Consider the following 26,514-nt stretch of genomic DNA (forward strand, 5'->3'; position numbering starts at 1 on the left):
CGCACAGGTTGTCATCTTGGGAGGGTTGTGTCTCCACCCGGATCTGCTCAGTTAAGGGGGCGGCGACGTCCGCAGGAACAGCAGCAGAGATCCGGGCGCCAGGGTTGAGGAGATTGCATATAATCTCGGATAAGACATAAGGCTTCCCCGACGGGACGTTCCTCCCAAACCCGTTAACCCAAGCCTTCAGGGTTGACAGCGAAGAGTCCCGGGAAGTGCGGTCGGCCTGGGAGAAAACGAGATTTACTAAACCAGACATCATATTTTATAATCAACAATCATAAGGCATGTGGTCAAGAACGTCATATTCAACAAAATAAGCAATGCAGTCGAGTAAACTAAAGGCAGCAGACTTGAAGCTTACCGACTCGTCCAAAACCTGCTCATACAGAGCGTAGCATACTTCACATCCATCCGGTGCCAAACGACCGAATCCCCGACTGCACAGCCAGAGTGGGAACAGCAGATTACGTGGCCGTAAGGTTGGTGCAATACAGCCGCACCCGGTCTCCTGACAGTGTACCATCTGTAAGTGGATAGACAGTACATGAGTATGCTAACTAAGGCACGCTGGAGTAAATCCGGCGGAGATAGAAGCCTTAGGCTAGTGTAGGTGATGGTACATGTTTGTTGATAAAAACAGAACCCGCCGGAGTAGCCCGGCTGAATATATATAATATATGACTAGATAAGTTAAGGACCGCCGGAGTTAATCCGATGGAAATAGTACACCTTAACCTAGGATCATGCAACATAGTAATTAACATGAAATAATAAATGAAAACAAATACTGCCGGAATCCGGCAGCGATACATAAAGGTTAACAAATATGTGTGAACAGCAGTACATAGCTGGTTATGATGTTCCGTCCCGGAAACCTCGGACATCCCGCTACCCCCGCCTCTGGTAACAGCGGAGGGGGCGGAGAGGTGAATTCACTACTGAATCGTCTCCCGCGCATGTGGCGGAGAACGGGTAGTGAATAACGCCAACCGACTGAGACCCAAACCCACCGGAGTGGTAACGGGCAAGAGAGCAACGGGAGATCCGAAAAAACCGGCGGAACGGAACCAGCGAAAGTAGGACAGAAACCCTGGACTTGTGTCCGGAGTTCTAGCTAACCCGGAGGAAAGCGAACCAACGAGACACTAGCGAAGTGGCGGAAACCTTAACGCGGAGGCCAGAAAGGTGGGAAACACCTATCTGGACGCCGGACTAGACTCCCCACGGGGTGACGGTCGTAAGAGACCGACGTCCCGCACGCGGGGAGGGAGATCACACGCCACACGCTAAAGAGCAGGGAGGGAATAACAAAATGGCGGGGTCGAGCAGCAGTAGCCAGGTGGATGGGAAAATCCCCTGGACACAGATAGAAACTCCCCACGGGGTGCCGGTCCTGGGGACCGACTTCCCTCACGCAGGGAGAAACTAAAGACACCAGCCAAATGTTAACGAAAGGGTAAGGGAAGTTAGGCTAATAACATGAAAACTTCAACTACCTATGACTCTCCACCCTTCCCCGACGTCAAAGATTGACTGGGAGAAGGGAAAGGGGGGGGGGGAGAGAAATTCCCCGTAGATGGCTACCAAACAACCGACAGACTGGGCGGATAATAGGCTACGTACTGAGGAGACCCCCCTTATACTAACCTACCTCCCAAATCAACTGGACTGATCAGATATACCAGAACAGAGAAAGGGTGGGAGGGGAAAGGGGAGGGGGGGAGGTCTCAGATGCCTAAGGACACCCATCAAGAAAACGGTATGGTCAGATGGAACCAAGGAACGGGGAACTCCCTCAAACAACCCACGTCTCCCTCCAAGCCTCAAAACGACATGGTCGGGAGAGAAGGAAGCTGAGTCATATGAAATACGCCTAACATAAATAGCCTAACCCCCCGATGGGAGGCGAGAGGGCTAGGCTAGAATCCCAATGGCACCGACTAAGTACTGCTAAAAGTTAACCAAAAACAGTAAATAAATGTAAATAATATCATTATACATAAAAATAATTAAGAACTTGTGCTAAGGGTATGGCCTAACAGCTCGTAACGAACAGGAAGCGGGTAATAACCAAAATGGCCGCTCCTGACGCCAAGCCAAAGGCAATTTTAATCCCGAAATATACATGTCATCCATCACTTAATATATCAGATAAACCGATAGCAAGACAGCACCACCCTGGAGGATATATTCTTCCAACATGAGAGGAAAGTGCCCACAAAAGAAAGGGAAAATAATGAAACAAAAATGATAAGGGGAAGCCTCCCCAAAAGTAAATATGTGACAATACTGGCACCACCTCCCCCGTGACGGAAGAACAAACCGTCTAAAGGGAACTTCCTGAAGGGGTATAATAACAGAATACGAAAAAGAGATATGAATGACCAAGTGAGACACACCGCAGAATCGCGCTGCTAAGGCATCCCCCAAGGACAAACTGGCTGAGGCAAGATTTAACGCAGAGGAACGCCTGATATTATTCAACCCCATATTATTGAATTAGAGATTAAATAAAAGCCTCCATAACTATAAAACCCCACAAGAAGATGGTACTTAACTTAGTAGCGGTGAAATCCTCGGAAGACATGATAAATCCCAAAAATAAGGCACAAAACCCAAAGGCACAAGAAAAGCATGACAGGTTGAACGCGTGCTAGAATGGAATGAGTCTAGATGGCGCTGGGGTCGTCGGTTGGCGGGATGGTGAGTGTTGGCTTTGGGTCGGCTCCCCACCTTCCAGGGTTTTTGACATTGGGATGTCTACAGAGCAGAGGCCTGTGACAGTGGCATTATACACTCACCCTTATTTATACCGACGTCTATTTGATTATAGATGATCGATCTGGGGGTAGTAACCCCAGCATTCCTGATAGCTTTTTTCTCTGGTATTTTTAGCAATACTAATACCTAGAAATTAGTGCTTAATGGTAATTTCACCGGGTGACACAGGTCGAGCTCAGAAAAAGTGAATTTGATAATTTTAATTGTTTTTACCAATATATAAAGAAAACAGGATGACTTGAATACTATGAGAGAAAATGGTAACTTGGCATAGGTAGACTAGTTGTAAAATATCAAACAATGGCAACCAAACAGAGCTACATTTTCTCATGAATGGTCAGAGGGAAAAAGAGTGGAATACTGTATTTGCCATTATTTAAGATACTGCACACTTTTTTCCTTGAAAAAAAGGTTCAGGAAATTTACTATCTATCTTCTGATGTTAAAATCTTACAGGTTCAGCTTAGTTGCTATGGAAAATTTTCTGAGGTATCAAAAGATATGACAGTAGGAGGACAAGAGCAATGAGAAGACAGAAAAAATCATGGAAAAATGAAGATCTAGACTAGATTGGAATTTTGACAAAGTTTATAAGACAGAACATTGTAGAGAATTCATTCTATTTCAAATCCTGTAAGGGATTGATGATAATACTGTGAGGTTAGTTAGGTACCTTGTACAGACTCCTCTTGATGTGTGAGATGCACCACATAAATTGAGGGATCTGTAAGGCTTCAGAAAATACAACTAAAAATAATGAACAAAAGAACTAAAAGTCTATGAATTCATTGCCAATATTTCAAACAACAAATGCATGAAATTCAGTTACACTTACATTTTCAGCATTGAGTTGAATGCATTTAGAATAATGCTCAGATAACTCCTGATTTGTAAGACCAGCAACACTACTTAAAGATTTGCGTCTATCTGAAGGAGTGGCAGAGGGTGATGAAAATGTTCGTGCTTGTATCTGCTGCTGCAGACGGTTAAGCTGACGTTCTTTCTTTTCCTTTTCATCATTATTCTGAAAAGAACAAGCACATTATATACAATTCTATCTATCAGGATATATAAAAATACATATGTATATATACATCATTACAGCTCATATTTCCAAATATTCTGTATCCTATAAGGAGGCTACTCTTTTGAAACCTAGGCCTTCTTGTTAGGTTGTAAAAAGTTACTTTACACAGTATGATTTTAAGGCCATATAAATGATTTACCAATTAAACATTACACATGAGCCTCAAAATTCACTTTTCAAATTTGCAGTTTTATCATTAATGATATAATGAAACATCAATTTTTTTTTTATTTTTCCCATTTACGTAATCTGGCAGACAACAGACAGCTTGTATAAGCTGGCGTTCAGAAGCAAATGTAAAAAGTTAATCCAATATAAATTTAAATTAATAAAAATATGCACATACAAAACGTATGTGGTGCAGTGGAGCTGAGATAAATGCAAACAAAAGTAAAGATGTTACAACTCAGAAGCAAATAAAACTTTTTCTACATCAATATAAAGGTACTGTCTCATTTACTGCCATGACCTATGCTCAGTTATTAAAAAATTAAGGCTAGTAGGGATATTTCACAAGCCTCAGCAATTGTTATGTGGCACAGCATTTAAAAAACAAGTTCTGAAGTAGGAAAATCTTATTCTTTGCAGGTACTTCTAGTTCTCAAAGGCATTATCCTTATGGTCCCACTGGGACTCCATAAGAGACTGACTAATATCAAGAATAACCAGTCTAAGCTAATGTAGTAACACTGTTTGCACATCGACAGAATACAGAGGGACTCAAGGCATGAAGGCTCTTTATCCTGCCTACAGTGGCTACCCAGAAAATTATGATTCATTCTTCATTAGCAGATGTGGCAACATGGTACAGGTAGGCTGAGACTATGAATCCATTACTTGCCAGGTCTGTGCAAGAAACCACTACCAGATTTTCCTATGTCTTTTCATCATGGAAAGCAAGTGGATTTGAGGACCCGCCGCAATTAGCAAAATTAGTTTTTGCCAATGTCAAAATCTTTTTTTGATACTGAAGATGCTGCCTGTCCTCAAAGGTGCATATTAAAGAAACTGACAGGTGACAAAATGGCCTAGCTTCTGAGAAAAGGATCACAACTGCCCAGATGAGAACAGGCCATGATAAAAGTCAGGTGAAAGATCACTTCCCATCTTTGATTCGGGTTTGTTATGAGGAATTAACAATGAATAAAGAGGGATAACAAACCTGTAGGCATAATAACCTCATGACAATAACATGACTTCTCCAACTATGCTGAGACTGAATGGAGGATAACCACTTCATCTCAGCAACTCTAAGATGAATCACGTAATGAAAGTCATGTGAGGTATTACCTCACTTCTTTCTCATTTGAGGTTCCTGAGATGAATTAACAGCAAATAAAGAGGGACCTGGCTAACCATGCAACATGTATATCCCAGCAGTATCTCAAAAGTAACACAGTATCAGAGGGGCACCTTGCTCTCCACTAGGGACCCAATGGACTGAGACTTAACATACCACCTACTGACACAAAGTGAAGTCTAAAACCTCAATCTCATGGTAGTTATGTTTAAGGAACTCTGCCTGGTGACACATTTCCAAAAAAAACCAGTGATGTGCCCGCCTTTTGATTGTCATCAACTTAGGGAAGGTGTGGAGTCTGACTTATTACTTATCCCCTTTCCCTTCAGGTGTGTGTGTGTGTGTGTGTGTGTGTGTGTGTGTGTGTGTGTGTGTGTGTGTGTGTGTGTGTGTGTGTGTGTGTGTGTTTGCACAAAAATAAAAAAAAAAAAAAAGCCGATTTCTTTCATTCATCTTTTTAGTTGTTCTAAGATATGTAAGGCATAATTTTTGCTGGAAAATTATTAAAACCTAAGAAGATATTATTAAACTTTGAAATATGATATGTTTACATTACCAAGTTAACTCATAAGACATAGATTACACTACTTGACTGCACTATTTCTAAATCATTCAAACTTAAAATTAATTACACTGGATGTTAGAAAGGTAAAATTAAGATTCATGCAACATTTAAAATTTTGTATTTTTTCATTACAGAATTTTGTTTGTAGGAGCAGCAACTGATATTGGAAGTTCAAAAAGTACAAAGGCATACTGCCATCCATTGACAAAAATGCAAACTAAATGGTTCCTAAGGAGGAGGAAATATAGAAAATGGTAATTCATCAAAGAATGAATAAAATCACAAAGAAAGAAACAAGTAGGAATATTTTACACGTATGAATGAGTATTCTTGCAATTGTAAGAAGAATACATGGTATTAATTACAAAAATACTTGGAATAATCAGGGAAGGGTTATGGACACTAAGACAATTTTTAGCTCTTTAGTGAGATCAGCTTGTCATTGGTAAGGTGTAAGAAAAAGGGACCACCTGGGATGTTAGCCATGATATCTAGGTAAACATGGAGTAAGGTGTAAGAAAAAGGGACCATCTGGGATGTTTGCCATGATATCTAGGTAAACCTGGAGTGATCAGACTGGGCATAAAGTTTTATCTGTAATAATGAAATGAAGAATAAGGGGATTTCCTCTTTAATGAGTCCTCATCCTTGTCCACGAACAACAGGCCATGGGACAGCATCCAGGTTAGGAGATACATACATGGGAAGTTAATAAATCTCCCATGAAGCAAACAGGTCCACTTCTGGATGTGGAAGCAGGTTGGCAATCACTGAGAAAGATGGTCTGTCAAGTAGCCACTCGGTTGAAGCTGCCATCTGCTATCACAATAAGTAACCCCACTGGGTGGATTGCTGACAACTGCAACTTCCTTGCTTGAGCCATCTGCAGGATTGACAGAATCGCTGCACCCATGAGGAGCTGAGCAGGAACCACAGGAACCAAGGTTTCCAATATACAAAATCACCATAATCACTATCATGTTGTCTTAAGACCAACAGGATATGGGTCCCCATCTGAGGTTTCAATTTTCTGAGACAGGCCATCAATTCCAGAAACTTGATGAGACACCTTAGAACAATTAACCACTTTCCAACTACTTGATGATCCTCCAAATGACCTCCTCTACCTCTCCAGGAGTCATCCATGAGTCAGATTGACGTTTGATGAGAGCACCCTTCAAAGCAGACAGAGCATCCAGTGTTTCTTCTCCAACCCAAGTACTGTACCGTCACAGACCTCAAGCAAGATGCACAAATGTCCTGTCACCACTAGGGAAACCTGAAATAACTGCCTGAGTAGTGTACCACTTTATGGCCAAGGAACAAGATCCAGGGGCCTCTAGGCATCCTCTATTAACTCTGAATCCTGTGAACTTGGACATGAGCAGAAACCAGGTTCTTCCCTTTTATTTCTAAAGACCTGAGATTGCTCTTGGACACAGGTTTGGAGGGGGAAGTGCTAAATTCTCTTTTAAGTTGACTGGCACTTTCAAGACATGTTAAGTACTGCAACCTAACAACAGCAGCAGGTTATAACCAAGCTTCTGACAGACACCAAGCAGAAGTAACTGAATGGGAAGTATCAAGGGACATTTCATAGAATTCAATGTTTACTATAACAAAATGTCTCCCTTTCTTTCTGGGAGTGTCTGGAAGGAAATTAACTCAAAGAGTATGGAGGAGCCATGCACACTGATATCTGTTCCTCTCAGACTGCTCAACTAGAAGACAAAGTTGGTCAAAGGTTCAGTCACAAAGAGATCTGTTACCACTGGAAATACTAATGAAAACTGCATTCCAGTCATACAACAGAAGATGGGAATAAGGTTTTTGGTAAAGAGAATGCTAAGTATGCGAATGTTTCTTCAGAGAGGGAATGAGTAATCAGTTGAAGGACACTAACAACAAGGGTGGTCTAACAAGACCAATGTACAGTTACATCTGCAGGTGCCAAAGGAGACCAAGCATGACCATCTTTATAACCCCAAATCTAAGTCAAAACCAGCCAGGCTGGCTCCGCTACCTGATCTAGGCAAACGTGCAGGACAAATCAACCCCTGGTGCCACACACACACACACACACACACTGGCCTGGGCCAGTACCAACACGAGAGTAATACAGCAGTCCCTCAACAATTCATTTTTGCCTTGGAACATGATTACCCAGAGGTTCCCCAACACCACAATATATGGGAAAAATATAAACAAAATTCATAAAATTTAAAAATCCACTCAGGATGGTTGGCAATGCTGCATACATGGAAAGACGTGTTGGTAACACTGCTTAATAGTCACAACTAGGTTGAGAAAGGATTACTGTTGGGGTGGTGGGCCAGGTAGAGAGTTGGGAAGAAGAGGTGTCTGGGTAACAGGCGTTGCGAGGGGTACATGGGAAACTGATTTCTTGAGAGCTTTTGTGACTGAAATTGTATCTTAATTTGCACTATGTAACTTGACAAGTCATCATGCACATAGAGCCTTATATTTATGAAATTTGATTTTCTTTTAAATTTTTATTATCTGTAAAAGTTATATTTCTTATGTGGGGTGCACTTCCCTCTGCAGATTACACTGATGTAGGTTTTTGCAGATTGTACCAATAAAATCAACAGAGCCCTTATAAAGGTAAAACCGTTTGACTGGGAGTTGAGGTCTGACAGCCGACAGCCAGGAGGAAGTTGGTTTGTTTGTAGCCTGTGGTGGCTAACATTTACTCCAGTGTCTAAGTTTAGTCATGGGAAATACTACATACTCTTAATGGGAAGAAAAATAGAAATCATACAATCCCTCTCTTATTTATGTATGATTCAAAGATGAGATTTGATAAAAGTGAAGTGAAAATCAAGAGAAAACTGTTCCTTCAATTGTAGTGGAAGTTAGCAAAAGAGATCTAAAGAAAAAGTTTGTTAATACAATATACCTGTTTTTGAAGGAGATTGTTTTCCTTCTATGTTGTGTACTGAAGCCTTTCCTTGAAGGAGACTGTTTACATTCATTGTGTGTTCTCCATGTTTTGTACTGTTTGTGTATTAAACGTATGGTTTGAAGACAGTTGTATGTATGGCAGGGTTGGTTATGATTTTTAATTTTTTTATTAATCAGCATAAAAATAATTGGAAAGCTCTCTCTCTCTATATATATATATATATATATAATATATATATATATATATATATATATATATATATATATATATATATATATATATATATATATATATATATATATATATATATATATATATATATATATATATATATATATATATATATATATATATATATATATATATATATATATATATATATATATATATATATATATATATATATATTACACACACACACACACATATATATATATATATATATATATATACATACAAAAGAAAGATGCTGGAATCTGCTATCATCAATCAAACCAACAATATGAACCTGTCAGGAGGACATTGGAAATCGGACGCCATTGACACCTTAATCCTCAGACCCCTCTTGAAGAAGATGACCCAAGAAACGCGACCGCCAGATCCATCACCAAACGGGAGCTAATGAGGCCAAAACCACTAGGAATTTGGTCAATCTCTCCTTCTTAAGAAACGCCACCTCCTTAACATCGGAGGCCTAAGGCCACACCTTCATGTTTTTGTATATATACCATTGTAACTTTCCACCTGTCCATATTCCACCAGTGAACAGGGGCACAGAAACAAGTGCCCGAAATATATGGTTTCAACGTTTAAATAGTGTTTTATGGGCCTTCTTATTTTCATATATATATTACTCCATACATTAGTTTAAAACACATTTTGGAGTTTTTTACGGAATGTTGCATCATCTCTCACTTGGTGACAACGTGTTTGAACCTGTCAAGCACCCCACCAGCCCTTGGCCAGGATTGCATCATCTCTCTGTCCTGTTCCCATATATATCATGTTAGGACTATGTAGTAGTTTGGGTGTTACAGCCACTCATTCCTGAGCAAACTGCAAGGTCGTAGGGATGCCATTGACCACAAGGCTTAATGTATCTGGTAGGAAGAGTGATCCAGTGTGGGAACATTTTAACAGAATTCCTTCAAAGCCTGGGAAAGGATGGAGAGCTATATGCAAACAGTGTAAACTTGAGTTTCAAGGAATAGTAGCAAGACTGAAATCTCACAGAGAAAAATGTCAGCAGCTTCAAACTGAATTATCAGAAGAGGATTTGGATAATTCAGGTAAGATTGAAAATCACTACCTATTCTTGTTGAATTATAGTCAAATGGAGTAAAAAAAAAAAATTTCCTGGTTTTTGGTTGAAGAAAAAAAAAATGCCACCCCCCATTTTTTTCCCTTTACTTTCACTTTTTGTACTAATGTGCTTCCCGAAAAAGCAAGGGTCTGAGAACCCCACCTCATCTTTCTATGAAGTTCTTCTCATGAGAAACCAAGGACTACCATACCATGCTGTATCTATTGTCTCCGTGCTATGAGAAAACGTAATTTTGATAATACAGTAGTTGCATCTATCACCTTGGGTTTCCTTTTTCAGAAAGTGTACCTACTGCATCAACTTCAACACCGCTTGACTCCAAAGGTGCTTCAAAGAAGTGTTGCAACTCCAGCATTACAGAAAAAAAGTCTAACTTCTGCCACAATTTCTTCAAAGCGTACAGCAGCAACTTTGGATACATTTGTTACAGACAACTTCTTATGAAAAAACAAACCTTGATGAAGAAGTCGCCAAGACGGTCTTTGCAACCAACTCTTCATTTAGATTGGTAGAACATCCTCAGTTTTGTAAAGTGGTTGGGAAGTTGAGGTCAGGATACACTCCTCCAACAAGAAAAGAAATTGCAGACAAATTCCTACCCATGATATATGAGAGAGAATATGCAAAGTGTGCCACAGAGCTGAAGGATGAAATTGTATGTCTGTCTTTAGATGGATGGTCTAACAGTCACAACGAGTCTATTATATGTGCTACTGTGACAACCTCAAACGGCCATATATATCCAGTGGATACAACAGACACAAGTGGCCAGCCTCATACTGCTGAATATCTAGCAGAGCTCTCAGAATCGGCGATTCAGAAGTGTAAAGATGAACTTGGTTGCCATGTTGGTAGCGTTGTGACCGATAACACAGCTAATGTAAACAAAATGAGGAAACTGTTAGAACAAGGAAATGAACTGAATTCTGGTGACCTATGGCTGTACTGCACACATTCTGAATCTTCTGGCTCATGATCTGGAAATTGGCAATATTAAAGAGCACGTGGTGTGCATAGTAAAATACTTTAGAAACAATCACTATGCTTCTGCAAGATACCACCAGGAAGATGGGCAATGTCTTGTTATGCCTCAGGACACAAGATGGAATACCATGTGTAACTGTCTGAAGATATATATAAAGAACTGGCCAGTTCTCAGGACAATTTGTGAAGTTGATAGGGAGCAGATTGATGTCAGAGTTAGAGAGAAGGTATCTAACTTAACACTGAAGCAGTCAGTAGAGGACTTACTTGCACGACTAGAACCAGTAGCTGTGGCTTTAAACAATGTACAGAGTGATAAATGTACAATTGCTGAAGCAGTGAACATTTGGAAAGAATTAATCACAACTTTATGCAGTGACAGAGATGCAGTAACTGCTGCGAAAAAGAGGTTTGACCAAGTCATAACACAAACTCATCTTCTTGCAAACCTGATTCATCCTTCCTTTCAAGGAAAATTGCTTAGTGCAGAAAAAGTGAATAAAGCAATCGACTATGCCAATGAAAAGTTTCCCTCACTTGTCCCAGTCATCATGAAATTTCAAGCCAAATCGTCTCCTTTCCATTCACGTAAGTTTAGTGATTCTATGACAAAGTGTATTTCAGCTGTTGAATAGTGGAGGTCACAATCAAATGTGTTGGATAGCGACATAATTTCAGCAGTACAACAACTACTGTCTGCAGTGGCTTCTTCATCAGGGGTTGGAAGAATTTTTTCAAGCTATGGTATTGCACATTCAAAACTAAGGAACCGGCTGGGGACGGAAAAAGCAGCAAAACTGGAATTTTTGTTTAAAATCATGAATACCCACAAAATGGCTGTGTTTGATGATACTAATGATCAGGATGCCTAAAAGAACCAAACTTATTGTCATAAGAATTAAAAAAATTATTTTTCAAAGATTTTGAATTTCAATTTCAAAGAATTTTTATGAACTACGTTTCAAAGAAGTGTATCATTAGCTTTCAAAGAAGGCTTCTTTTCAAGTGTAAATTCAATGTACTGTACTTTTGTTTTAGATACAGGCTATAATAATTTTATTTTTAAATTTATTACTTCAGGAAATAAGTACAGTTCATTATAAGTGAACCTCATAGATTTCATTTTTTTAATAGCATGTGGAATTTTTAATTTTTTTGTTATACTGTATTGTAAAGGGAAGTGCTTTAGTATTCTACTCCTCAGAAACAAGTACAGTTCTTTACAAGTAAAACCCTTTGATTTAACGGACTGTGGAAATTTTTTTTTGTATTGTAAAAGGAAGTTTTTAGTGTTCCATTCCTCAGAAATATATAAAGTAATGTAATTATGTGTTTGTTTTCACATCTTTCCTTTAAATTCCATGTTGGTTGGGACAGAAGTAAATATTGATTTAAAGCATCATGATTTAAATCGACCAACCCTGATGTATGGTATTCTTGTTCTGTTTTGAAAACCTGTATTGTTGAAGATGTTTTTCTATGTTGTAAGCTAGTAAAAGTAACAATTGTAAAAATCTTAGTATTAGAACATTAGTATGTCTTTAATTGGTTAAGACAGATACATCATCAGTACAAAAATGTACCCTACTCTTATCAACTACTGTACATCCAAAGAGTATCAATGCACTTGGTATCAAAGTGTTTCGCCCCTTTGTCCAGCTGTGCACCATTTATCACTGGGTATCTGAATTTAGGACACATGTTGTTCTCGTGCATTGCGATGCTTTCTCCTAAACATGAGGCTTTGGTTGAAGTGCCTGCAGCACTGCAGGTGCTACTTCTTTTGAAGACTTAGAAATTGTCAAGAGGTCGAGGCAGGACGGTCAATGGGACATATAATGGAGGAGTACAGCACTGTCTGGTCAACCTTGCAGGATATCAAGGCAGCCAAGAACAAGCTGAAGAAATATGCAAAGGACTTTGTAAAGATATCCAGGCATCAGGCCTGAATGGTGATGGCAAATCCCTGCCATGGGGACAATGAACAGTTGACCTTGATCTTGTTTCATCAGCAGAGAACGACCGGTGTTCATGTACAGTATGCAGTACTGTACTGTATTCAAGGCTGCAGCTGAGAAGTTCTCAGGTCTCCATGATGTTGCAGACTTTAAGGCTTCCAAAGGATGGCTGTTTCAGTTCAAATTTCAACATGGGTTATTTAACCAGAATACTCATTGCAAAGCTTTGGATGCTTCCAAGGAGGGAATAGAGGAATATTGGCAGAAACTGAAAGATCTGATGAAAAAGGAATACTTGGCTTTAAGTCATATCAACAATGCTGACAAAACTGGTCTTTCACCCTTTGCCCACTAACAACTTGGCAGATAAGAAGGAAAAGAAGTTACCTAGTCAAAAGCTTTCCAAGCAACATGTGTCTGCCTTGTTATATGGAAATGTTGCTGGTAGCTAAGTAACCATATGTCCCGCATGCTTTGACAGATGAGCTCCCTGTGATTTGGTACCACTCAGTTCAGCCTTGATTCACCTAAAAGATCATTTCAAGTTGGTTCCCTAACCACTTGTAAGGAGGTTCATCAACAGATAAAGGACCTTGGAACTGCCTGACATCTTGGACAATGCACCTGCGCATCGTACCACAACCCAACTGGCTGGTGACGAAGGTTGTAGGTAGTCCCCAGGTGACAGCAGCTCCGGCTTACCACATTCCGTACTTACGTACAGTGCTTTTTCAAATATACAGTAATAAACCCCATGTATTTGCACTCTCACAATTCATGGACTCAGCGATTAGTGGGATTTTCTGTGGAACCCATCTAAGAAGTAGTTGCAAAAACTCACCCATTTGAAGGTTTTTCTGTGGAACATACCTATAAAAATATTCGCTGGGGACCCGCCTATTCGTGGATGCAGATTTTTTCTTGTTTGTACAACAATATTCTGTACTTTCATATTATTTACTATATAATAACACCAAAATAATAATGTAAAGTAATAATAATATTACAGTACGTAATAGTAATAAAATTAAATAATAACAGTACAGTAATATTAAATAATAAGATTAAATTCAATAATATGTAATACTACACAAGGTACCTGTAATAATAATAAATATGACATTTTTATAATAAAATAGTTTTATATATACTTGCCTGGTAATTATGTAGGCTATTAGTTTCTTTTAACCAGCATCTTAAAATTTTGAAATTAAAATTTTGAAATTGCGGATCATGCTAGTTTGTTTTGGTTATGGCGACGTGCCCCACCCATTTTCGGGTGTAAGAGAAGGTACAACATAGCAAAGAGCTTCAATTTGTTTATGTCCTTATGTCCAAGTGAGGGGGAGGCGGGTGGGCTCCAACCATGTAATTACTGGTTAAGTACTGTTTATATAAAACATTATTTTATTACAAAAATGTCATTTTTATACAAGTAACTTACCCAGTAATTACATAGCTGATTCCCATATTGAATGGAGGTGCGAATGTTGGACATATCTACCCCACAACATTGTTAATAGTAATGAGTTTGAGAATAGAAATTTGCTAACATTGAATCAATGTTGTTGAACCTTACCTGATAAGAGAGCTGCTACAGATAGATACTACCTCTGGTTGGCACTCATCTTATCCAGCAGAGGCGAGGCAGTAAAGCCTTGAGGGCCTACTACTACAGTGGGTGCTTTGTAGCAAAGGACTAAATCCCGAGGGCTAGCACAGTACAACAAGATGCCCCTGCCTGGGGCGCAGTACCACACACAATAACCAGAGTAAATAAGTCACCATAACCACCAAAAACCAAATTAAAAACACCAATACCCAACCATTAAAACCAAAAGACTGGAGGGTACTCCAAGTACATAGTACTCCCAGGCTCCCCAAAAACTCAACACCCTAAGCAAGTGACAAGATTAAAGAAAGGACATTGGTTTCTATGTTTCCTTCCCCAACACTACGCCAGCCGCGTAAAACGGACCCAAGGTACGGCACTGATCATAAGTAGTCTCAATATCCCTTAAGTAATGGGATGCAAACACTAAACTTGCACTTCCAAAACATCGCTTGCACAATAAATTGACATGAGGGATAAATTGTGCTTGAACACCAAAGACATAGTGACCGCTCTTAACTCATGGGGTTTTACCTTGTAAGAGGAGAGCGATTCTTCGCTCACCATGGAATGTGCTTCTGAAATCAGGTTCCTCAGAAAAAATGCCAGGGCATTCTTAGACAAGGGTCTAGAGGGATATTTCACAAAACACCAAAGATTCCTTAAAGTACCACGAATGTCCTTTGTTCTGTGAAGATAAAACTTAAGGGGCCCTATTGGACAGAGTTCTTTCTTCTTCAGACAGCCCTACTATCTCGGAAAAGCTCTTGATCGTAAAAGAATGAGGCCATGGATTCTATGGCAATTCGTTCTTAGCCAGAAAGTCTCAGGAAAAGGAACAAATTGCATTCCCCTGAGAAAATATAATGTTTCTGTCTAAAGCATGGATTTCACTGGATCTCTTGGCAGTGGCCAAGGTGACCAGAAAAAGTTTTCCTGGTTAGATCCCTTAAAGAGATAGATTGCATGGGCTCAAAACGTGAACTGGACAGCCACTTACGTACCACGTCTAAGTTCCAGGACAGCAAAGGTTTTTCTTTAAGCTTTGCGGTATCAAAGGACTTAAAAAGATCGGACAAATCCTGGTTAGACGATAAGTCCATTCCTTTATGGCGGAAAACTGAGCTAAGCATACCTCTGTAGCCTTCTACAGTAGAGGTGGAAAGTCCTTTAGTGGAGCGAAGGAACAGAAGAAAGTCTGCTATTTCTGCTACAGAGGTATCAGAAGAGGACACATTATTTCGTCTGCACCAGGACCTGAAGATGAACCATTTAGCCTGGTAGACATTAGACATTATCTGAAGTCTGTTTTCTACACTTTGCAATTACATCTGCAGCCGCTCTTGAAAATCCCTTCTTTCGGAGCAGTCGCCTAACAGTTTGAATCCTGTTAGGGCCAGAGAAGACAAGTTTTGGTGGAACTGACGAAAGTGAGGTCGCCTGAGAAGTTGTTGCTTCTGTGGCAGCAGTCTCGGGAAGTCCGCAAGAAGTTCTAGTAGATCCGGGAACCATTCTTTTGCTGGCCAGAAGGGGGCTATCAAGATCATGGACAAGTTTTGATAAGACCGGAGTTTGTTGATGACTTGTCTCACTATACTGAATGGGGGAAAGGCATACAGATCTTTGTTCGACCAATCCTGCACCACTGCATCGGTTGCCCATGCCAAGGGATCTGGTACTAGTGAGCAGAAGAGAGGAAGTCAGTGATTCCTGGAGGACGCACACAAATCTATCATGTGTTTCCCCCAGAGCTTCCACAGATCCAGACAAACCAACGGGTCTAATGTCCATTCTGTGGGATGGATCTGCCTTTGACGGCTCAATTCGTCTGCCAGAACGTTGAGTCTCCCTTGGATAAAATGCGTTGTCACTTGAGTGTCATTCTGGTGTAACCAAAGATGAAGACCCCTTGCCACTTCGTACAGGGAGAAAGAGTGGGTTCCCCCCTGTTTCTTGATGTACACCAGCGCCATCGTGCTGTCTGAATGCACTGCTACTGTCCTCCCCCAAATTTCTGAAGCGAAGCACTGTAGGCCCAGAAATATCGCCTGTAACTCTTTTACGTTGATGTGCCAATTTTCCTGTTCCTGAGACCAGGTCCCTGACATTTCTTTTAACCCCAAAAGAGCTCCCCAACCTAGGTTCGATGCATCTGAAAAGAACTCTAGACTGGGGTTGAAGAATTTCCCTTCTGATAGTCTCTTCCTGGAATTCCACCAATGAAGGTCCACCTTGATTTCCTGTTAGAGCTGGCTCTGAGGAAGAATTGGAGAGGTCTCAGGTGAAGTCTTTCCAGAGTGACAAATTGTTCCATGGTGCCTAGAAGACTCATCCACTGATTGGCCGAGCAAAAGTTTAGTTACAGAAATTCTTCCACTGTCTGGAGACACTTTTCTATTCTCTTCAGGACTGGAAAAACCCGAAAATTCCAAGCGTTGGTCATCACTCGTAAATATGGAATCTCCTGAGAAGGTGTCAGGAGAGACTTGTCCAGACTGACGAGAAGGCCAAATTCTTGGGCCAAGAGAAGAGTCGTGCGAATGTCCTCCGTACATTGAACTCTCGAGCGGGAATGTAGTAGCCAGTCATCTAGATATAGGGAGATCTTTATCCCCATCAAATGAAGCCATTTCACTAGGGGTCCCAATACCCTGGTGAACACTTGTGGCCCTGTTGAGAGACCAAAGCACAGAGGCCGAAATTTGAACACCTTGTCCTGAAACACAAACCTGAGGTACTTTCTCGAAGTTGGATGCACTGAAATGTGAAAGTATGCATTCTGCATGTCGATGGATGCCATCCATTCTCCCTGGAGAATGAATGCAAGGACCGATTGGTTTGTTTCCATCTTGAATGTTGTCTTTTTGACAAAGACACTTAGAGCACTTATGTCCAAAACGGGTCTCCAGCACCCTCAATGACTTGGGCACTACAAAAAGATGGTTGTAGAATCCTGGAGAATGAATGTCCTCTACTACCTCTATAGCCTCTTTCTGAACAAGGGACAAGGGGACAGTGCAGCCCTCCTTCAGGACAGACACTATCCAAGATTCCGCTCCCTTTTGTTCCCACCATTCCCAAAAGCGGAGGAGCCGCGCTCCTACCTGAGTACGGAGGACTATGGTTTCATTTCTTGGAGTAAGACTTGGAGGTGGACTTCTTGATGGAACGCTGTGGGAAACGGGTATATGTTCTTGTTCTAGTCTGGGAGGAAGAGTCGAAGAATCCTTGGGGCGTCTCATAGATTGGGAGAGCAGGTCCCGAGTGTTCTTTTTCTGCAGGTCAGAGGCGATGTCCAGTACTATAGCCTGTGGAAAAAGATACATCTTGTCCAAGGGGGAGAATAGCAGGGCCAATCTCTGAGATGGAGTGACGCCTTTCGAAGTAAAAGAACACCAAAGCTCTCTTTTCTTAAGTAAACCCATGGTGTACTTTGCTGAAGAGGAAAGAACCAGGAAAATACTCTAAGAGATCCAACGAGATTTCTTGAGGTAACAAGGAGTAATTTCAAGAACTGACTGAGGGGCTTTCAAACACAAAAGTTGAAGCAGGAACGAGGCTGAAAACATAATTTTGGAGGAGAATGCTGCTGGTGAAAAGAAGCTCCCTGAGAGGATAAGTCGCTCTGGCAGGAACCTTGACAGTGTAGAAATGCCTTGACTCAGAAAAAGGAGCACCTTGTCTGGAAACAACCTCTTCCTCAGAAGAGACAGGAGAGAAAGCGATAAGTCCGCAGGAACCTTGACAGTGTAGAATATCGCCTGAGCTGTCAGAAGAGAGGAGCCTTCTGTAGGAGAAGCAAACTGAGAATATTATCCAGTTTGCTCTGAATCGGGTCAACTGAAGGAGGAACAATGTCCAAGACGACACTACTAAGAAGCGGTGGAGGAGCGGGCACCAATGGGTGCTCGGGGGCGCTGTAGAGAGGGGAGCCAATGACGAAACCTGTTGGTGAACAGGCGCCAGTGGGTGCTCAACCACAAATGGGAGTTTGGGCGCTTCGACACTAGTTGTTACAGCATGTCTAGACAAAACTCTTCATTTGACAAGCCTCCGGACCGCCTGGAGCCTGTCAGTGCAAGAGCAGACCACTTTGGTAGATCTCTTGAGGCGAGGTTGTCTGAGAAGACATGGTTGGGGGAGGATCTTGCAGAGTCCACCAACAACCAAGCAAGTTTGGGAACCATGACACAGGGCTAAGATGTTAACACAACTTGCAGTTATCCTAAAGCTTGTGTAGCTCCTCCCTGACTGTGATGAAGTTTGTGAGGAGAGGTGGTCTGATGGACTGGTCTGTAGCAAGTTGTCTGCTGCACATGCTATAGGGATGGTACGGACAATAAAAAAGAGGAAGACGAAGATTCCTTGAAGGGGCAAACAGGTTCAAAAGGGGCCTGCCCCATAGATTCCACAGATCCCGGAAACCAGGGGATCAAAGGTCCATGATGAAGACAACGTGCTTCTGACAGATCAGTACGTCTGCTAGGACTTTTAAACTAAATTCCTGAATGAACCGAATGACTAGAAGACTTGATGACCTGTCCACAGAAAAAGGATTCTTATTTGGAGACGGGGAGACATGGGACAGCTACTGCTTACAAAAATACATTAGAACTGTGGTCTTGTCTGAATGGCTACCACAGTCCAGGAGTGTACTAAGGTCAAAAGTATTGAACTTTTCATGAAAAACTTCTAGCTCTACGAGAAAGAAGTGAAGGATCTGTCCTTCTGGGGACCACGTCCCAGATAATCCCCAGTTCCTCAAGAGGGCTCCCCAACCTTGATCTGACATGCTGAAAACTAGGTTTAGGCTCAAGGATGAAGGAACTTCCCTTCCAAAAATAAATGTTCAGACAGCTATCACTGTAGTTCCGACTTTATTCAGGGCTGTGAGGAAAAACAAAGGTGTCCGGCTGAGTTTCCCTGCCTCAGGTGGACTTGAGATCCAAACACCTTCGAGCCCTTCCATCGAAGGGGATCAAGGAAGAAAGTCATCCCGGCAAGGACAGATATTCATACCCTGAAAGAATGAAGTCAAATACAAGAGGAGCGAGGACTCCATAGAAGACTTGTGCTGTAAAGAGGCCGAAGCACAGATCCTCAAGCTGGGAAGACCCTGTCCTGTAAGAAGGGCCTATGATACTCCCAGAGTCTGCTTCTCTTAGGTTTTCATTCAATAGCCATGAAGACTGAAGGAAGGGGCTGTCTGGTTTGTCTCTATTTGAACTTCGTCTTCTCATTGAAGGAAAAAATGGTCTGTGGGACATGCCTTTCGTTGATGACCATGTGAAATTGCAGAGAAATGAGCAGACTTGAAGATCCACATGCAGAATAGCAGACAACCTTGTGGACTAGTTGCCAACCCTGTGGATTCTAAGACAGCTGTGGGGACACATTGATATCCATGCAGACTCGACATTACTGAACTCGATCACACCTTGTGTGGACTTCGACATACCCTCATACGGAATGAAAATAATATCTGGAACAGTTATGAAAGGCTTGAAGAATTCCATAACCTCAAAAGCCTTGGCACCATGAGCAAAAGTTAGGCATTCAGCGGCGGCATCCAAGCACGAGAAAGATATTGTCGAGCACAGGTGCTGGGTGCTCGGTAGATGGCGCCATGTGCTAGGAAGTTGGTGCCAAGAGCTCAGGAGTGGACCCAGGTGTTCAGGAAATGGCACCGCACAGGAAAGCAGATCTGAGGTAGAAGCGCTTCTCTTCTGTTTGGAGCCCAATTAAGGTCATTCAACAAAGAGCAAAACTGCAATAAGGACATGAGAGGCCAGCTTCCTTACCATTGGCAGGAAGGAGAGTACAGCAATCACAAACATGAAAATCTTTAGTGACCGTGAAGAACTTTATGGTGTTTTCAGTCTTTGCCAGAAACCTCGGAATTGGATGAAAACTGGAGGACAAGTTTATATAAAGACTGTCCAACCAGGCTAACATCTTGGTGGGCACCAGAGTCCAGAGTAGGCTCAACCCCTAAGGTCCCAAGCAAGGAGGGGAAAAGGGGCTAAAATTCGGACTGTCTGAAAGCGGCAGTGATTCTGTGGCAGCCGGGAAAGCTCGAAATTCCAAGAGATGAGACTGAAAATCCAAAGGACTCTAGCCAGTGCATTAGAGGGAGGAAAGACAAAAGACATGTTTTGCTCCTTTAAACAAAAGCCCAGTTTCAATCTTGAAAGACTTCTAGGAAAGAACCAAAGGAGGAAGCTTCCACCAACAAGCTTAAAAACTCGGTGATAGATGTCCTTGTATGGGGGTAGACTTGGTCCCTTTGGAATTGGAACTGGCGCACAAGGCAGAACAATGGCATGTTCTTAAAAAGTCAGGAGCCGAGCCAAAGAGGAACTGGTGCCAGATGTCTGACACGGCACCAAACAGACAGGTGGACGATTGGACGCTGGGCAATCAGACACTAGACGCTCGGGTCCCTCGGATCTCACTGGACATTTGGATTCCTCAGATCTCACAGGACGCTTGGATCCCTCAGATCCCACAGGACACTTGGATCCCTTGGATCCCACAGGATGCTTGGATCTCCCAGATCCCACTGGGTGCTTGGATCCCTCAGAACCTACTGGGAACTTGGATCCCTCAGATCCCAATGGATGCTTGGATCCATCGGATCCCAATGGATGCTTGGATCCATCGGATCCCACTGGACACTTGGATCTCGCTGGGCGCTCGGATCCCACTGGGCGCTCAGATGTCACTACAAACTCGGATCCAACTGGGTGCTTGGTAGACAGTGTCAGATTGGAAGAGATTGGTGCTACAACTGGAAGATATGCCTGTTCAAAGGCCAGGATATGCCCAAAAAGCACCATCAACTTCACCTGTCTACACTGGGATCCGTATCACTGTAAGACAAAGAAAGCACATCCCTATGGATGCCATTCCAATGGCTATCCATCAAGACCTGCGGACAGCAGGATCAATTGAGGAGTAACTATCCGGGGGTAAAATCCCTTTGGACTCCCATAGACCAACAGTATGCCTCCTCCCAGGTTTAGGGGAGCCAGACAGGGACTGGGTTTGGGAGATCCGATAGGGCTGGATAGCCACATCCTCCACTACACATCCAGTAAGGCGCCTTTCCAGTGGCTGTCTGTCAATACCAAGGACCAGCAACAGGCTCGACTGAGGAGGCAACTACCCGTGTCTAACCCCCCAACCTCCCATGACTTCAAGTATGCCTCCTCCCAGGTATAGGGGAGTTGGACAGGGACTTTGTCTAGGAGCATCGGGGGACGAGTAGGCACCTCCTCCACTGCACAACGCTTCACTATTACAAGGTTAATTTCCGTTAACGCAGACACAAGACTGGCAATGGCATGGAAAGGATGTGAGGGAGCTAGGCATAGGAGCAAGTAGAAAAAATTAGAGGGCTAGCAGCAGGAGAAAAAATTGGATGCAGGGAAAGTAGCGCCAGACAATTAGGGGCTAGTGCTGGGCGCTGGGTTCTCCCTGGTTGTAGATGGCCCCAGACAACTGGGCATCAAGTGAGCTAGTAGCTCGTAAGCTAAGAAATCGGGAGCTGGTGAGTGCTCCTGGCGTTCAGAGCCGATTCTCGGCTGTCAAGAACGTCAATTCTCCCAAAAGCCCAGCACAACTAAAATAAGCACAAATTCTCTCCTTACTACGTTCTGCCCTTACACTTTCAATTCTCTGCAAAGGAATGTGTAATAAGATGTTTAATTAATTCTTTGAAGTACACGGAGTACCATCATACAGACAAATCTCACCTCCTAACAAACATTATTTGAGACTTGGAGATATATATATATGTATCATTACCGAAAATATCGGTCCTGTAGCAAATCCAATGTTCATGTTTTATTACGCTAATCGGCAAAGATGGTAGCAAATGCAATGTTTACATTTTATTACGCTACTTGGTAAAGGTGATAGCGAACGCACAGTTTACTATTACTCTACTTGGCAAAGATGGTACCAAATGCATTGTTTTCATGTCTTATTACCCTACTCATTGAAAAATCAGCCATTCTTCACTGATATTTAACTATCTTTGCTCTTAAGCTAGTGTGCCCAAGTTATCTCTATTCAGGCAAACAGTCTATAGCCGAGCTATGCAAAGCTAAGTGGACGATGACTGCTTCTACATCACTAGTAGCAGATTTGTGAAACGATAAACTTGAACCAGATCTTAAAAACAAAATACTGATCCTGAAAGTATAGGCTTGAAGGTTGCTCGAAATCAGCAATAATACATCACCGAAATCCGGTTAGATAACTGGCAAATGATGAAAAAAGCTTCCACAAATATCTGATGTTTACATCGAGGACGACAGAAACAGAATGAGGTTATCTGCTAAATCTTTCCTAGTATTTGAATTTAAGCTTTCATACTAGTTGGAAACCATAGTTGTATACCTGTCTCAGGACCGCTACTCTTCCTCTCTCTATTTCTACCACACCCATTTGCTCACAAGGCACCTCCCTCACCTATAGCACAGGTGGGAGTGCCACAGGTGAACGCTTTGAACAGTGAGAAGTGGAGCAGGGACAAGGCCTGAAGCATCCATCTCTTGATGTGCTGCTGGAGCAGGAACATCTCTCTACGAGGCTGGTCACTGCCAAGGTGGGAACCGAAGGTGAAGACTAATGAAACAGCAGCAGCTATGGACAATGACTTATCTCAACATCCCATCTCTGAAGTCACCACCGATCACCCCAGCTCTGACTTATCTCAACATCCCATCTCTGAAGTCACCACCGATCATCCCAGCTCTAACTGCTGACACTTCAAGGGGAGGAGAGGAGGATGTCACCGAATCAGCCCAAGACCAATTCTTGGTCACCAAGGAGTCCTCTCACTTCAGGCCTCTCAACGCTGCCTTAGTAGTAGCCGACATCTCTGAAGGAACTAAATTCTAACTGCCGAGGACCAGGATAGGAAGTTGGCCATCTCAAACAGTTGACAACTGGCCTGTCTAGCCTTGTTTGGCCAGATATTGCAGTAAATCTTTGAACACTTTCCCTGGAGGGGGCCTCTTCACTCCCTGACGAAGGAGGGAGCATAGAAGTCGCAGACATTGCTGGCAGAGGGGTCCTGGGGGAAGCTGGAACTGAAGGAGAAACTGGAGAAGGGCTCACCACTGCTTCCCTTGAAGACATTTCACCTACTTCTGTCTCCTCTTCTCGTACGTAGTCCACTGCGACTCCTGCCATCTTTCACACTTGCCACATGGATTTCCCCTCATGTACTCTTTACACCTAGAGAAATATGTACAGTAAGCCCCCCGTATTCGCAGGGGATGCATTCCAGACCCCTGCATATATTTAAAATCTGCAAATACTTGCTATCCCCCCTCTCAAAGCACTTATAACTGCCTGTCTTGAAAGTTCAAATGCCAAATGTATAAAGTATCATCCTACATCAAACATATCTTAAATTATTATCCTATTACTGTCCTATTACTGTATTACTCTTTGAAATTATATTATTAATATAATTTCAAAGTCATCTTAAAGATTAGTACCCTTAAAAATATATGCATACGTACTTCTAAGCCTTCCAGCCAAACTCTCTTGGAGAAAAAAATTTGTTTTTTGTCTTCCAAAGATGTAATACTTTTACTACACATTTTTAAACACTATGAACAAACACACACACAAACAGTATCTTTGAGAGAGAGGAGAATAACGCCTTACATATCAGAAGACTGAAATCTTTGAGCTTCTGAGGGAACCACTCCCCTTCCCCTCCGGTCTAGGAAAAACGACTGGGAATCACTATTTGTTTGTTTACTATGTTAAAAAATCTACTACACAAATGCATGGAAAATATTATACTATTATTATTATTATTATTATTAATATTATTATTATTATTTAATCTTATTAATCTTAATATATGAAAATTAGTACTTATTAGGTAAATAATTTATTTATCATACAAAAGTAACATACATACATATTACATGTGGGAAAAATTCTCTCATCTATTATTATTACTATTATTATTAAAGTAGTTTTAGGGGACCGCACGCTTATATAGAAATAATGCTCCGATTTTATGAAATTTTTATGTTATACATATATATAAGGTGATGTTCCAGAAAAAATTTGAGTGATCGGATAATTATTTTGGATTAAAAAAAATAAAAAAAATTAAAAATGTTTCTCATCCTTCATTTTTAGAGCTATTGCAATGCGGCTTCCTACACAGAAAGTATATCATAGTAGGAAAAAAATAATGGGAAGAGTTTTTCTATTTCTCCTTTTTTTTGGATGGGGGAGAGGGGGGGATTTTCCCCCAAAATTTGTATAATTTGATTATCACGGGTTCCTCGTCAACCTAAGAAAAAAATCTAGCCCCAACAAAACATTTGTCTTTCTTTCCTCTTTCCAATGGTATATTTAACTTTAAAATTGGCCTAAAAATTAAAAAGTAGTTAGTGTTTGAAGTGCAAAAAATTGAAAACTGAGAAAAACGACCGTAAAGGTCAACAAGTGTTTTTTTTTTGGCACTCGTGGAAAAAACTCATCTTCGAGCATTATTTTGCTTGATTTCTGGCTTCAGGTCACACCCCGCCCTTTATAAAAAGGGGTATTATTCGCTCAAGGCAAGGGTATCATCAAGTACCACCTGACTCATTGTCGCCTGGTTTGAAACTAAGAAACTAAAAGTTTAGTAGCTACCAGGCTGATATTCTTGACTCATTTTCAGTCGTTTTTCTCACTTGTTTGGTCTTTGGAGTTTGATTTTCAAGCCTTTTTGTCTCTCGAATGAAGAACTTCTATACTTTCACTTGTGCCAAACAGATGTGTTAGTAAGTTGAATTTCTCATAGCCGAAGTTGTGTTCAATTTCCTCAATATTTATCTCACGCAATTGATGGTGCTGAGATTTTCCATTGCTAATTCGCTTTGCTTGGGAACTAACTGTAAACCTACACGATTGGCACTTCATTAAAATATCAGTATCCCATCTATTGGCAGAGGCTTCGACCTAAACTTTACCCCTGCAATTTCCTACCTTGCATCTAATACCCGACACTATTTTATCTAACTGAGATCTAGATATAATGAACTTGTCATCATATACTCCCTTTTCATCATCCTTTATTCATTTCATCAACTGTGAGCATATTTGTGAAGATGAAGTATATAGGTTGTATTTAGAGTTACTGGATGCGAAAAAAAAAAGGCAAAAAACACCGCAAATAGCGAAAAAATTGCTCAGAGTAAAAAGTCGCCCACCACCTGCTTTCAATGTCTGGGGGCAACTGACTCGGCAACCTCTCTTAGACCACGCATTCACCAAGGAATAAGCCATTGTTGTTGCCAGACCCTGCCAGACGTAGGAGATAAGGTGATATAAAAATCAAAATAATTAACCCTCAAACACCGACTGGACGTATCGTAAGCCAACTAAAATTTCTGTCGGGTGACGAGTGGACATACCATACGCCGACTACAAAAAATTTCAACCTTCAGTCAACTTTGACTCGACCGAAATGGTCGAAAAACGCAATTGTAAGCTAAAACTCTTACATTCTAGTAATATTCAATCATTTACCTTCATTTTGCAACAAATTGGAAGTCTCTAGCACAATATTTTGATTTATGGTGAATTTTTGAAAAAAACTTTTCACTTACATCCGCACGCGGTAACTTGGCCGAAAATTTCAGAAATTCTTCCGTCATTTTGTCGTAATTTTTGCACCGTTTTACATTAGCTGTTACATAAAGTTTTATATATGAAAATGTGTGCAATTTCATGTAAAATACAACAAAAAACAACCCATAGTTGTAGCTTTTATCAGTTTGGAAATATTTTCATATAAATCACGATAAGTGCCAAAATTTCAACTTCGGTCAACTTTGACTCGACCGAAATGGTTTAAAAACGCAATTGTAAGCTATAACTCTTACATTCTAGTAATATTCAATCATGTACCTTCATTTTGCAACAAATTGGAAGTCTCTAGCACAAT

General features: G+C 41.3%; 1 protein-coding gene across 4 annotated transcripts in view; it reads right to left on the reverse strand.

The window, feature by feature from the left end:
- barr (barren) overlaps positions 1–26,514 on the reverse strand; it is a 363,219-nt gene that overhangs the window by 285,090 nt on the left and 51,615 nt on the right. For all 4 annotated transcript variants that reach the window (XM_067101907.1, XM_067101909.1, XM_067101908.1 and 1 more), the window contains exon 3: positions 3,620–3,808. In XM_067101907.1, coding sequence (XP_066958008.1) covers positions 3,620–3,808 — 189 coding nt within the window. The remainder of the gene's footprint in view (positions 1–3,619; positions 3,809–26,514) is intronic.

Source organism: Macrobrachium rosenbergii, chromosome 58 (genome assembly GCF_040412425.1).
Source record: "Macrobrachium rosenbergii isolate ZJJX-2024 chromosome 58, ASM4041242v1, whole genome shotgun sequence".
NCBI classification, from domain to species: domain Eukaryota; kingdom Metazoa; phylum Arthropoda; class Malacostraca; order Decapoda; family Palaemonidae; genus Macrobrachium; species Macrobrachium rosenbergii.